The sequence below is a fragment of the Neltuma alba genome, unplaced genomic scaffold, assembly GCF_004799145.2.
Source record: "Neltuma alba isolate B1F8T4 unplaced genomic scaffold, ASM479914v2 tig00011814_pilon, whole genome shotgun sequence".
Lineage (NCBI taxonomy): Eukaryota > Viridiplantae > Streptophyta > Magnoliopsida > Fabales > Fabaceae > Neltuma > Neltuma alba.
The window spans coordinates 118,354-131,525 of NW_021636429.1; the positions used below are offsets into that span (position 1 = coordinate 118,354).

Here is a 13,172-nt window from a genome sequence, read left to right on the forward strand (position 1 = left end):
GCTAATAATTTATTCTCAAAACTCTGATTCTCATTCTCAAAATATAATTTTGAATCTTAACAATAGTTACATATTATATTACTTTTATAAATATTTTTATACTTTAAATTATGTTATATTTATTCTTCTGTTAATTTTTTACCTGATATATTTTTTGAATAAAAATTTTATTAAAAAATCAAATTACGTTTCTAATAATTTTATGACTATTTAATATTACAAACTCAACTTTTTAGGCTTACGGCAAGTTGCCCATCCCTCATCGGATTTTTTCTCCCTAGGGTTTCTTGCACGCAATTGATTGGGCTGATAACTTGAGCTGTGCCAGTCTTCGCCTCCGAGCGGACCAGGAGAGAACACAGTGACAAAGTCCAGCCAAAGCCCTTACCCGCCTGAATTAAATCCATATCTCCTTCGTCTGGTTGAGAACGGAGTAAGCCCGCGTAACTGGACTGTGACTCTGCTAATGACGCCCACCCAGAAAGAAAGGATTATAATCGCTCGTTACGTCCTCGCCCGCTGCCACCATTTATAGAACCGACCGACGCTGGTCTTGTTCCGGCATCGTATCCATAATTAGTACATTCATGTGCAAAGGCCCAGAGATGGAATAAAAAAGTGAGTTTTTTTTTTGGGCGTTCTGAGGGGAAAACGGCAGGGGGATTGGGAACAGTAAACAGAGAAGGGAAGCGAAGAGGGATGTCTTCTTCTCGTGAAAACCCCAAGCGACGTTTCATGATTTAAGGGAGCTTGAAGAGCGACGAAGTACTAGGAGGTGATTTTCATCACTACTCATAGATTTTAGCTCACAATATCTCATTTTGTGTGATAAGAAGAAAACGGAGAAGAAAAGACAAAATCAGGTTAATTGATCCTTACATCCAATCCGTGTTGCAAGGTAGGTAAACTTCCTTTTTACAGCTGAGTTAGTTACATTGTTAACGTCTCTACACTATCATCGCTAGGTATTGCCCTGATTCCTACTAGCCTTCTTGTCACCGTCTTTATAAATATTCAATGATCTATCGTTGGAATTTAGTTTCTGGGAATTTCCATAAACTTACCAAAAGCCTTCGTTTTTCCTCTCCCTTTAATCCTGTTAGTTCAGAAAGGCTAAGGCTTTTCAGCTCCTCAACGAGATTCATACTGATTGTTCCCGGATTTTATGCTCAAAACAACAATGGCTTTTGGAGAAACCCTGCTACTTGTAGAGATTTTAATCTAGTGGGACTGCATTTTTTCAATAGAAATTACTGTCATGGGAGGAACGGTGACCATGGGCCTGGGGAGTGGACCGAGGAGATAGATTATTTAGATGAGTCAGGTAATGTTATTTACCAGGGTAAAGGAGTAAGGTCGGTGGAGCCAGGGCTTGATGACCATGTAATGATTGGGGAGGTTAAGAAGCCCTTTGCAAATGCCGTAGCAGTGGCAAAACTAGTTGAGGTTATTAAGAGGTGGAAATGGGGACCAGAGTTGGAGAATCAGTTGGACAAGCTTCAGTTTACACCGAACATGACTCACATTACCCAAGCTTTAAAGATTATCGGTGATAGTGATGCATGTTTAAGTTTGTTTAGATGGGCTAGGCGGCAATCTTGGTATTCACCTAATGATGCATGTTATGTTCTTCTGTTTGATGGTTTGAACCAACGTAGAGATTTTGATGGGATTCAGTCATTATTTGATGAAATGGTTAGTGATTGTAGTAATAGCAGAGTCTCTACATTTGGGGCTTATAATCGGGTAATTCAGCACTTGGCTAAAGCTGAGAAATTGGAGGTCTCATTTTGTTGCTTTAAGAAAATGAAAGACATGGGTTATAAAATTGATACCGAGACATATAATTCCCTCATCACGCTCTTTCTGAATAAGGGGTTGCCTTATAAAGCGTTTGAGATATATGAGAGCATGGCATCAGCCAATTGCTCATTGGATGGAGCGACTTATGAGCTGATGATCCCAAACTTGGCAAAATCAGGTCGTCTTGATGCTGCTTTCAAGCTTTTCCAAGAAATGAAAGAAAGAAATTTTCGGCCAGGTTTAAATGTCTTTGCTTCTCTTGTTGATTCAATGGGGAAAGCTGGGAGATTGGATGGTGCAATGAAGGTTTACATGGAGATGCAAAGTTTTAGGTATAGACCACCTCCAACTGTATATGTTTCCTTAATTGAATCTTATGTGAAGTCTGGGAAGCTAGAAACTGGTCTTAGGATTTGGGATGAGATGAAGAATGCAGGATTCAGGCCTAATTTTGGCTTGTATACAATGATTATTGAGGCGCATGCGAAATCAGGGAAGCTTGACATTGCTATGTCTGCCTTTTCAGATATGGAAAAGGCTGGATTTCTACCCACTCCATCTACTTATTCTTGTCTCTTAGAAATGCATGCTTCATCTGGACAAGTAGATCATGCCATGAAGCTGTACAATTCAATGACTGATGCGGGTCTGAGGCCAGGTCTGAGCACTTATACTGCTCTCTTGACCCTACTGGCGAATAAGAAGCTGGTGGATGTGGCTGCCAAAATCTTACTTGAGATGAAGGCCATGGGATATTCTGTTGATGTGACAGCTAGTGATGTTTTGATGGTTTATATTAAGGAAGGTTCAGCTGATGTTGCTTTGAGATGGCTGCGTTTCATGGGTTCATCAGGGATTAGAACGAATAATTTTATAATTAGGCAGTTGTTTGAGTCTTGCATGAAAAATGGCTTATATGAGTCTGCCAAGCCTCTTCTTGAAACTTATGTTAACTCTGCTGCGAAAGTTGATTTGGTACTTTACACGTCCATTTTAGCCCACCTTGTAAGGTGTCAAGAAGAACAGAGTGAGCGGCATTTGATGTCCATCCTTAGCACAACTAAACATAAGGCACATGCATTTATGTGCGGACTCTTCACAGGCCCTGAACAAAGGAAACAGCCAGTGTTATCTTTTGTGAGGGAATTCTTTCAAGGTATTGATTATGAATTGGAGGAAGGTGCTGCAAGGTACTTTGTCAATGTTCTTCTCAATTACCTAGTTCTTATGGGGCAGATAAATCGAGCTCGATGTGTTTGGAAGGTTGCATATGAGAATAAACTATTCCCAAAGGCTATAGTTTTTGATCAGCACATTGCATGGTCCCTTGATGTTAGAAACTTGTCAGTTGGTGCTGCTCTTGTGGCGGTGGTGCACACTCTTCATAGATTCAGAAAGCGCATGCTATATTATGGTATTGTTCCTAGACGTATAAAATTAGTGACAGGACCAACTTTAAAGATCGTGGTGGCGCAGATGTTGAGCTCAGTGGAGTCTCCATTTGAGGTCAGTAAAGTGGTTCTGAGAGCCCCAGGAGACTCAGTTATGGAGTGGTTTAAGAAACCGATTGTTCAGCAGTTTCTTCTGAACGAGATTCCATCAAGGGCTGATATCCTGTTGCACAAACTGAACATACTTTTCCCCAGTTCTGCACCTGAAGTTAGATCATTATCGCCTCCTAAGCCTCTCATGTCAAGTAAGGCCATGTGAAGAGTCTTTGTATCTAAAATGAGTTCCAGGCGTGTGAGGTGGAACTGTAAGTTGACGATTATTCAGTGGGGCGGTATTTTCGCACTTTCCTTATATTTTATCATGTACAACAGTGAAATTTATAGTTCTGAAATAAAGATGCTTTAATCGATATCGCTTCTTTACAAGTATAATATCTGTTTCAGCATTTTGTGATTTTTCAACTGCCTGTTTTGTTTCATGTATTTTCTGACTATTTTCATCGGTGAACTCTTGACCTGATTCTATGTACTCAACATATTCCGTTTTCTGGAAAAATAAATGATTTTCGAGGACTTCCGGAACAAGAAAAACTTGTTTTGGAATATTATGTTCAGAGGAATCTCGGCACATTTGCATTGAGCATTGCTTCCAAGCAAGTCAAATTGAAAAAGAAAACTAAGAAAGTGCCCTCAAAATTAATAGACCATTCAGCATCTGAAATTTCTAGAGCTTCCGTAGTTATAATGCCAACACATATTCTTTAATGCTACTACCTCTCGAATGTAATATAAAATCTCGTTTGATTTTCATTTTAGTTCTAAATATAAAATTCTAATTCACTTATTTATATAATTTTTTCCAAAATAGTCATTTTAATAATTATAATTTTAGCTAACACACTTAATTAGTAAGGATATTTTAAAAAGGACAACACTTATTTATTACAAATAACTAAATTTATTTTCTTAATTTTATCAAATTAATCAATTAGTTCTTATAATTAGAACGGAAGTAGTATTTTCTTTTCAGTTGCATATTCTTGTGCTATTATTTTTCGGAGAAAGCTTTCGCCAAGTTCTCAATGTATTGACTATCAGATCCTATAAGAAGTATTATTTGGATAAACTTATGCGAAGCAGTGGAGGCTTCAATTGAACATTGGTAAGTTATCCGCAAGATAAATGCAATGCACATTGACAAAAGAGCTAGGTATCCCTCTAATTTCTCATTCGTAAAAGGAAGACAAACTGGTAATTTGGAGGAGACCCACTTATCAATATCAACACATCATTAATAATAATTCCCCTCGAGCCAGCTCCGAAAGCTCACACCAGTTATCACCATTTTGGTGGGTGGGTATATCGAAGCATTCTAATTTTTAGCTTCACAACAACCTTGCAAAGGAGCAGAGAGATGAGTTGAAAATTGTCAGAGAGTGGGTATGACAACAGAGCCGGCAAGCTCAGAAATAGAATCATCCTTTATTAATGGAAATTACAGGGATGATGCTTTCTCGTTGAGGGATTCTTTCACTGCTCTGAGAAGCTGGGGCATCAGTTTCTGGTTTGTGACAATAATGCCGGAGGCAACATCGAGATACCTTCCTTTTGAAAAGTCCAGAGGATTTCCTGCAGCATCCGTGGCAATACCTCCAGCCTCTACACATGTTCAATAGTCAAATTAATCATGCACACGCGAAATAATATACGCAGGATCAACCATCAAACCTTTTGAATAGACTGAATTAAATTAACAACTTGGTCCTAGATTGTTATGACACTTTCAACTTTAGCCTCCAACCATTTGTAACTGGCCAAGTTAGCATATGAATATAATAAATTCGAGGCATGCTAATCATTTTGTCAAGCAATCCGAAGATGGCAAGAGAGTTAATATCAAACGAGCATGTTACTTTTTGAAGCCTAAGTACTAAATAATTCCAGTTATCGTAAGGCTCAAGTCTTATGAGGAACATATTCAGGAAACTGGATGTAGCAACATACTGACCAACACATTCAACCTTCTAGACATTATTTCTTCAATTTTATTTTATTTTATTTTTTTGGCCTGATCTAGGGATGATTGAATGACTCAAATTTCTACCTTATGGAGAGCACACGCGCACAGACGAACTAAGGACGACTATAAGATGAAAGGAAAGGATTATAAAATTTACACACCAGTCACAACAATGCAGCCAGCAGCATGATCCCATATCTTTTCACGGTATCCCTTGTGAGGAAAACGCAAATATATAGTCCCATCTCCTCTTGACAGTGCTCCATATTTTGCTTGGCTGTCAATTCTAACTGGTGGCACCTTGACGCCAAGTTTCTGTTCATGAATTAATCATGGCATTGTAGGAATATCAGAAGATAACGGCTGATAGAAGGGGAAAAAAGGGCATGGTAGATTATATGAACGACATTACTTCCGCAATAGACTTTGACAAGTCATGAGAGGAGTGTGCAGCTTCAACAGATTCAAAAAATGACGCTTCTTCTGGATTCTCAGTTGCACTGACATGCACCTGGATAATGATAGCAAGATACTTAATCTCAGCACCATAATTAATGACATGTCAATAGTATCATTCTATAAGCACGAACCCTAGTTTTTGAGGAACCATCCAGAGTCTGCATATATGCACCCTCGCCAACTGTGGCAAAGAAAAGACAACCAACTTCATTACCAGAATGCTGCTGATTATTACCAATAGACGCCAGCGGAAGATTTGGACAAGCCAAGACTCCCAATACGACTTTCCCTTCATGCAACAAAGCTAATGCTATAGCATATTGGTCTCCCCGAAGAAACCTACAATGTCATCATACAAGCATGAGCTACTTGGTGGTCATAAGCACAATAACAGAACTGTAACCGTGAAAATTAAATAAAATGGCATTACAGAACAGCAACAAGAAAGAAAGTGTTCACCTCAATTTAGTTTTGAGGATACTTACCCTTTAGTGCCATCTATGGGGTCCAAAACCCAGTGCCGACCATTAGAACCTCCTTCAGACTTACCATTGTCAATGGCTCTAGTAATATCTTCTGCTGTTAAAGTAGAAAAACCATCTAATCCTTCACTTGCTAAAGTATCATTCACAAGTTCTGTAATGCGCTTCAGTGTTTCTTGACCACTCTCCTCTCGAAGATCCCCAGAATCCTAGATTTTAAGACTGAATTTCATATTCAAGAATAGAAAAAGAAGAATCTCCATGTTCAAGGAGAGCTTAGAAATTCACCTCCTCAGCTACTAGTGAAAATGGTTCAGCAGGAAGTTCTCTCTCAAGTACAAAGCTAACCAAGGCTTGTGACCCTGAAAAATAAAAAGTAAATTTGAAATTTGCTATAATTCATTGATGGAAAGAGTGTAGCAGGTCACAAGCAATCAAAATGGCAAACAGCTACAAAGAGTTCGAAAAATAAGCTTCCCTATTCTTGGCTTATGAATAATGCGGTTTGTTGAAATTTTTGTATTATATTAGATTAGCTCAGCCACATAAACGATTATAAGGAAAAAATTCATTTTAGGATCAATATTAAAGGTTATGGTTAGACAGCAGTACGATATACGTAATTCAACTTACCATAATCAGCCACGGTAACGGGACTCTTATCTGATTTCGAATGGACATCAGATTGCAGCAGAGCCTTTTGCACTTTCTGGACAAAACCATCAAAAGTAGCAATGAGAACAGCAAGAGAGAGACAGAGAGAAAGAGAGGAGAAGGGATACTGAGAAAGAAAAGAACTTCAATACTTCAAATCAATCTCATTATGAATTTAGATTGTTTTACCGGCTGTCTCCCATCCGTATCAATATGCTGCCAGTTTGACCCACTCTTAACCTATCCCTTCACTAACTAACTAGCAGATATTGAGGATCATATCAAGCAGAACCAGTTTCAATTACTATGTCGCCACTTTCACATTCAATCTAAGAATCCAAAGTGTAAAATTACATCTAAATTAAGCAATTTTAAGCGAAAATGATTTCAGATTCTCAATCATGTTCAAAATTGCCATTAAAGCATCCAAATTTCCAATTTCTTTTTGGGTGGGCTCCCAAGTTTCGATCCCCAGTTTTAATTCGAATGATGAACAGAATATGAATGAGGAAGAGAATGGAAGAATGCCTGGCAGAGGCGAGCAGCAAGAGTGGCTGCTTTCTTAGCAGCGGCGAGCTCCTTCTCGTAAGCCATCGAAGATGCAATAACCCCTTGTGAAGGAGAAGAACTGAACCTTACTGCGAAACGAGAGAAATTGATAGGTCTTTTGAATTTGGCCTCGCCGCTGCAGTAATGAGTTCTCAAGTTGAGCGCACTCAAACTGCACAAGGCCATTTTTCTAAATTTAACCTAATAATAATAATAATCGAATGCCTTCTTTTCAATTATTTGCTCACACAGCCCCCCTCCGTACATTACGCTGGACGCTCATTCGCCTTTTCCTCTCAATTGTTATCTACTTTTCGATTGTTCTTTCCGTGTCTACCTTCCTTTTTCCTTTCCATGTGTTTCTTATCTATTTCGAAACGATGGAGGCCTATTTTCTCCACGCCCAATTCTACTGGCTAAATAGTTCAAAATTTTTCATTGCTTTGCATCTCAATCATTAAATTAAATTTAAATAGTTTAGACTTAATAGAAATTTATTATCAAATATTAAATGACAAATTAAAATAAATTCAAATTATTAAAAATTAATCTCAACTAAAATGTTTCATAAAATAAGTTTATTTTTTTTATAAATACTTGGACTATAATGCTAATTAGGAATGACAATTAATTAGCTGAGAACCTCTGCTGAAACTTTAAAATTTATAACTCAAATTTTATGTTTACAACTTAAAAGTTCTTATTTCAAATTAATTTTTTTAAGTTTCTTAAACATTTTCTAATAAGAATCCCTTATTCAATAAAAGACAATTACGAACCAAAATCCTATAATAATTTTCTTTTTATAAAAGAAAAGTATATGCTTAATGTTCGTATTAATTAATTGGAGACATATATACAGCGTATGGCCCAAAAAAAAAAGGCGACATCATATAGAGCGACTTCTAAAAATCAAAAGCTTAGTTCTATATAAATGGCAAAAACTCAATTGCAAATTATATAAGAAATCTCATTTTCGAATGTTTATATTAGTTGGCTTTAATATCTAGAAGTTTAGATGAAAGCCAAGTGGAAGCTTAATTACTCCTCCGGTCCTAATTATAAGACCCAATTGACTTATTTGAGGAAATTAAGGAAGTAAGTTAAGTTGGTTATTTATAATAAATAAGTGTTGTCATTCCTAAAATATCCTTGCTAATTAAGTATATTGGCTAAAACTATCATTATTAGAAGGATTATCTTGGAAAAAAATGCATAAATATAAGAGATAAAATGGATTGGGTCTTATAATTAGGACCAAATAAAAAGTCAAATTGGGTTTTATAATAAGGACCGGAGGAGTATATTTGCAACTCAACTCATGATTCTTGCTAATTAAACTTTTGGCTTCTGCCGTGTTTTAAGCATAAGGTCCTTAATTGTTATTTATTGGATTGGAGATTATTAAATGTCATTATTTTTACTATTAAGGGCACTCATTTGTCATTTACCCTTATTATTAGGATGATGTGATGCACATGTATGTTCATCGTCATGCCTTGCCTACCCTAAAGTTGAAACAGTAGCTGTAACGAGGTGTTTGGCAAGCAATTATGAACTACTCCTCCGGTCCTTATTATAAGACCCAATTTGACTTTTTATTTGGTCCTAATTATAGGACCCAATCCATTTTGTCTCTTATATTTATGCATTTTTTTCCAAGATAATCCTTCTAATAATGATAGTTTTAGCCAATATACTTAATTAGCAAGAATATTTTAGGAATGACAACACTTATTTATTATAAATAACCAACTTAACTTACTTCCTTAATCTCTCCAAATAAGTCAATTAGGTCTTATAATTAAGACCGGAGGAGTACTATTTATCAATGATATAAATGAGTTTTTTTATTATAAAAATAGAAAAACTTTGTCCCCCCCCCCGGGGTATAATAATCATGGCAGGTAAGCCATATCTCCTTTTTGGAATCCAAGCTGTCTCCCTCGTCTTTGTTCGTCATTCCAACAAGGCACGAGCAAAGAAAACCCCAGCTCAAACCCTTCTTCAAGATGGTGATGAAGACCAGGATAATGACTAGGATGACAACCAAGAACTTAGTTATTTTATGACAAAAACCTTAAATTGCAGGTGGCAATGGCGACGGTAATTGCAACTGCATCGTGAGGAAATTATGATGAGTACGTAGAGAGGAGCGAGGTAAAATTGCAATGAGAAGCGCAATCTGAAGAACAAGTTCAAGGATTTTGAAGAAATATAATTTAATAAAGATCGATCAAGAAGAAGAAGAAGATGATGAACAGGACGAATGAAACAATCTCAGGAGAAAATGCGTCGGATGATGCAATAGTTTGCTATCTACCAGCAATGATCACAACATTTAGTGTTTGGAGAGGAGATAATCCTTTGAACTACACCCTCCCTCTTTTCGTCGTCCAATTAATTCTAGTTATTGCCGCCACTCGTCTCTTCGTCTTCCTCCTCAAACCTTTTCGCCAACCTCGTGTTGTTGCAGAAATCTTGGCATGGTTTCTGCATATTTATATTTCACAGTTCCTCTCAGCAGACACATGCAAATGATCTCTTCATGATTTTGAATCTGCAGGGTGGATTGCTACTAGGTCCCTCGTTTCTTGAACAAAATGAGACATTTGGAAAAGCGATATTCCCTCTAAGCAGTGTGTTGATAGTAGAAACAATGGCCAACGTAGGCTTAACTTATCTCCTTTTCTTAGTCGGCCTAGAGATGGACATTTCAGCCATAGAACGCACTGGAAAAAAGGCCTTATTTATTGCTATTTCTGGCATGGTCTTGCCCTTCATTGTTGGGGCGTGCTTCTTCTTCTTCCACAACCATAACCCAATTATGAACCATGGAACCAACATTCTCTTCCTTGGTGTTGCCCTCTCCGCCACCGCCTTCCCGGTGCTTGCCCTGATCCTCGCCGACTTTAAGCTTCTCAACACCGACCTAGGGCGGCTTGCCCAATCAACTGCCCTTATAAATGATGTTTGTGCCTGGATCCTCCTTGTTCTTGCCATTGCCCTCGCCGGATCCAACAAAGCTAGTAACCCATGGGCTTGCCTCTGGGTGATCCTCTCAAGCATGGCTTACGTTGTTATGTGTTTCTACGTTGTCAGACCAGCAATGTCATGGTTCTTAAGTGGAACCCTAGATGTAGAATCCTTCACTGACTCCCAGATATGTGTGATTGTGACTGGTGTTATGGTTTCAAGCTTCATCACAGATGCGATGGGGACACATGCCATTTTAGGAGCTTATCTCTATGGTTTAGCAATTCCAAGTGGAACTATCGGAGTTACAATTATAGAGAAGCTTGAGGACTTTGTGTCAGGCCTCCTTTTGCCTCTGTATTTCGCCATTAGTGGCCTTAAGACTAACATCACAGCAATCCATGGAATCACCAAATGGGCTGGTTGCTTACTGGTTATTCCTCTCGCTTGTGCCGGCAAAGTCTTGGGTACCGTCCTTGTTTCTCTCTTCTTCCACATTCCAGCTCGTGATGGTGTCATTCTTGGCCTTCTCATGAACACTAAAGGCGTCATCGAAATCACTGTGCTTAACATCGCAAAGGAGCTAAAGGTACATGCACAAACCTTAGACCTAGCTATTAGTTCCAACCATCTTAGGTTGTATCTGTAATATTCCTTCCAGTCCTAAATATAAGACTCTTTTTATAGTGTAATTTACACTACAAAAAGGGTTCTATATTTAGGACCAATATAAGACTCCTTTTATAGTGTAATTTACACTATAAATATAAGACTCCTTTTATAGTGTAATTTACATTACAAAAAGGGTCCTATATTTAGAACAAGAGGAGTATTTAATTATCTTAATCTTTGTTATCCGTCTGTGTGTTGTATATATGCAGGTGATGGGGGATGAATCATTTGCGATGGTGGTGATTGCTACTGTGGTGATGACAGGTCTTATTGCACCCTTTGTTACAGTAACTTATAAGCCGACAAGGAGGTTCATTCCTATCAAGAAGAGAACAATCCTGGGTTTAAGACATGACGCAGAACGAAAGTTCATGGTATGTGTTCACAATCCCAGAAATGTTCCGTCAATGCTCAACCTTCTTGAAGCTTCCCATCCCACCAAGAAATCTCCTCTCTCTATCCACGCCCTCCACCTCGTCGAACTCACCGGTCGGATCTCCGCCATGCTCGCTGTCTGGGCCACTAGTGAGTCCGGCCACCGCCACGTCGGCGTCAGTGGAACACCAGAGTCCGACCACATCGTCAATTCCTTTGAGAACTTTGAGGAAAATATCGACAACGTATCCATCAATTATTTGACAGCGGCGTCCCCATACTCCACAATGCATCAAGATATATGCAGTTTGGCAGAAGACAAAGGGGCTTGCGTCATCCTCATCCCTTTCCACAAACAACAAGCCGTAGATGGAGAAATGGAAGAGACCAACCCAGCCTTGAGAATGGTGAACCAGAAGCTTCTGGAACATTCTCCTTGCTCCATAGGAATCCTCGTCGACAGGGGCTTCAATTCTTCCTCCAGATTAAGCTCAAACCATTTAGCTTGCGCTTTTCTTCACGTCGCCGTCTTGTTCTTTGGGGGGCCACATGACAGAGAAGCCCTAGCTTACGCTCTGTGGATGTCAAAGCAGCCCGGGACTTTTCTCACGGTGACCCACTTCATCGCCGGCCCCGCCACCATCATAAAACCACCGTCCGACGATGAGGACGAGTTAAACATACACAGTGGGAAGGAGAAAGAGAAGAACGAAGAGTACATGAGTTATTTCAGAAAGAAAACCGGAAACATGGAATCAGTGGTTTATGTGGAGAAAGTTGTGAACAATGGAGAAGAGACAGTTTCAGCGTTAGGGGCGATGAAGAACGGGTTTAATCTGCTGATAGTGGGGAGAGATCAAGGGGTTTCTCCATTAACAGATGGGCTAATAGATTGGAGCGAGTATCCAGAGTTAGGCGCCATAGGAGACTTATTAGCTTCGTCTGATTTTGGAACAACGGCTTCAGTTTTGGTGATGCAGCAATACGTAATAGAAGAAGGCGAGAGTAATGCCAGTGATTAACGCCAGATTATGCAGAAACATTTTGGAAGACATACCATAATGAAAGAATAATAGCCTTTGATTATTACTAATTCAATTAATTAATGGTTCCTCGCCTCACTGTGTGCGTACATATAATGACCTTTTTCTCTCCCTCCTAGTAACTCTTGTTGCAAGTTAATCATGGGAAGGAATAGAGATATTAATTTTGAAACTTTTTCTTTCGAGATCATCAGAGATTAATTAAGTCAAACCAAAACATAGATAAAGAGAAGAGGATGTATATGTTACATAGAAAATTTTAATTTTGATATGTTAAAAATGTTGGAACTTTTCTCTTTTGAGATAATTATTTATTTTTAATTTTAGTCAAACAGAAAAATAGGTAAAGAAAATAAATGTTGTATATCAGATTTTGATTTGACCTTAATTATTTTCCATTAAAAATGTTGAAAGTCACAATTGATCCCTATGACGGAATTTTCTTCTATTTAAATTTTGTGAAAACTAATCATTTAAAAAATATTTCGAATTATATTTTTTTTAATTTTTCATGATCGTCTTTTTAAATTATGATATTGGACCTAGTAAGAGTTTATAATAATCCTAGTCCTAATCCTAATCCCTAAAAGAAAATTATTTCATAATTATTAAACTACATACAAGTTAGAGAAACTAATTTTTGAATAGTTAATTATTATTGTAAACTAGCAAGGTGAATTGGCAGTTT

At 38.1% G+C, this 13,172-nt stretch overlaps 3 protein-coding genes across 3 annotated transcripts; 2 read left to right on the forward strand and 1 right to left on the reverse strand.

Moving 5' to 3' along the window:
- The first annotated feature begins 638 nt into the window (after positions 1–638).
- LOC114718162 (pentatricopeptide repeat-containing protein At1g79490, mitochondrial-like) lies at positions 639–3,664 on the forward strand. The gene has a single exon (XM_028903428.1). The coding sequence runs from the start codon at positions 1,018–1,020 to the stop codon at positions 3,511–3,513; it is 2,496 nt and encodes an 831-aa protein (XP_028759261.1). The 5' UTR covers positions 639–1,017; the 3' UTR covers positions 3,514–3,664.
- A 737-nt stretch (positions 3,665–4,401) lies between these two features.
- Positions 4,402–7,587, reverse strand: LOC114718163 (SAL1 phosphatase). Its single transcript, XM_028903429.1, has 8 exons — positions 7,398–7,587; positions 6,849–6,924; positions 6,504–6,577; positions 6,219–6,424; positions 5,865–6,072; positions 5,687–5,785; positions 5,436–5,589; positions 4,402–4,913 (listed from the first exon to the last, which is right to left on the reverse strand). Exons 1-8 carry the CDS (start codon positions 7,461–7,463, stop codon positions 4,750–4,752), a joined length of 1,047 nt encoding a protein of 348 aa, XP_028759262.1. The 5' UTR covers positions 7,464–7,587; the 3' UTR covers positions 4,402–4,749.
- Positions 7,588–9,671: 2,084 nt separating this feature from the next.
- On the forward strand, positions 9,672–12,463 carry LOC114718146 (cation/H(+) antiporter 15-like). The gene is made up of 3 exons (XM_028903407.1): positions 9,672–9,902; positions 9,985–10,983; positions 11,276–12,463. The coding sequence occupies exons 1-3, from the start codon at positions 9,672–9,674 to the stop codon at positions 12,461–12,463; spliced, it is 2,418 nt and encodes an 805-aa protein (XP_028759240.1).
- Positions 12,464–13,172: the final 709 nt, after the last annotated feature.

What these genes read in the sequence shown, in the direction of transcription:
- LOC114718162 (XM_028903428.1), top strand. Translation starts at nt 1,018, where the DNA reads ATGATCTATCGTTGGAATTTAGTTTCTGGGAATTTCCATAAACTTACC.
- LOC114718146 (XM_028903407.1), top strand. Translation starts at nt 9,672, where the DNA reads ATGATGAACAGGACGAATGAAACAATCTCAGGAGAAAATGCGTCGGAT. An exon ending in GTGTTGTTGCAGAAATCTTG is followed by an intron (nt 9,903 to 9,984) that starts GCATGGTTTCTG and finishes TTGAATCTGCAG; the next exon opens with GGTGGATTGCTACTAGGTCC. An exon ending in ACATCGCAAAGGAGCTAAAG is followed by an intron (nt 10,984 to 11,275) that starts GTACATGCACAA and finishes GTATATATGCAG; the next exon opens with GTGATGGGGGATGAATCATT.
- LOC114718163 (XM_028903429.1), bottom strand. Translation starts at nt 7,463, where the DNA reads ATGGCTTACGAGAAGGAGCTCGCCGCTGCTAAGAAAGCAGCCACTCTT. An exon ending in ATGGTTCCTCAAAAACTAGG is followed by an intron (nt 5,786 to 5,864) that starts GTTCGTGCTTAT and finishes ATCATTATCCAG; the next exon opens with GTGCATGTCAGTGCAACTGA. An exon ending in TGTCAAAGTCTATTGCGGAA is followed by an intron (nt 5,590 to 5,686) that starts GTAATGTCGTTC and finishes ATTCATGAACAG; the next exon opens with AAACTTGGCGTCAAGGTGCC.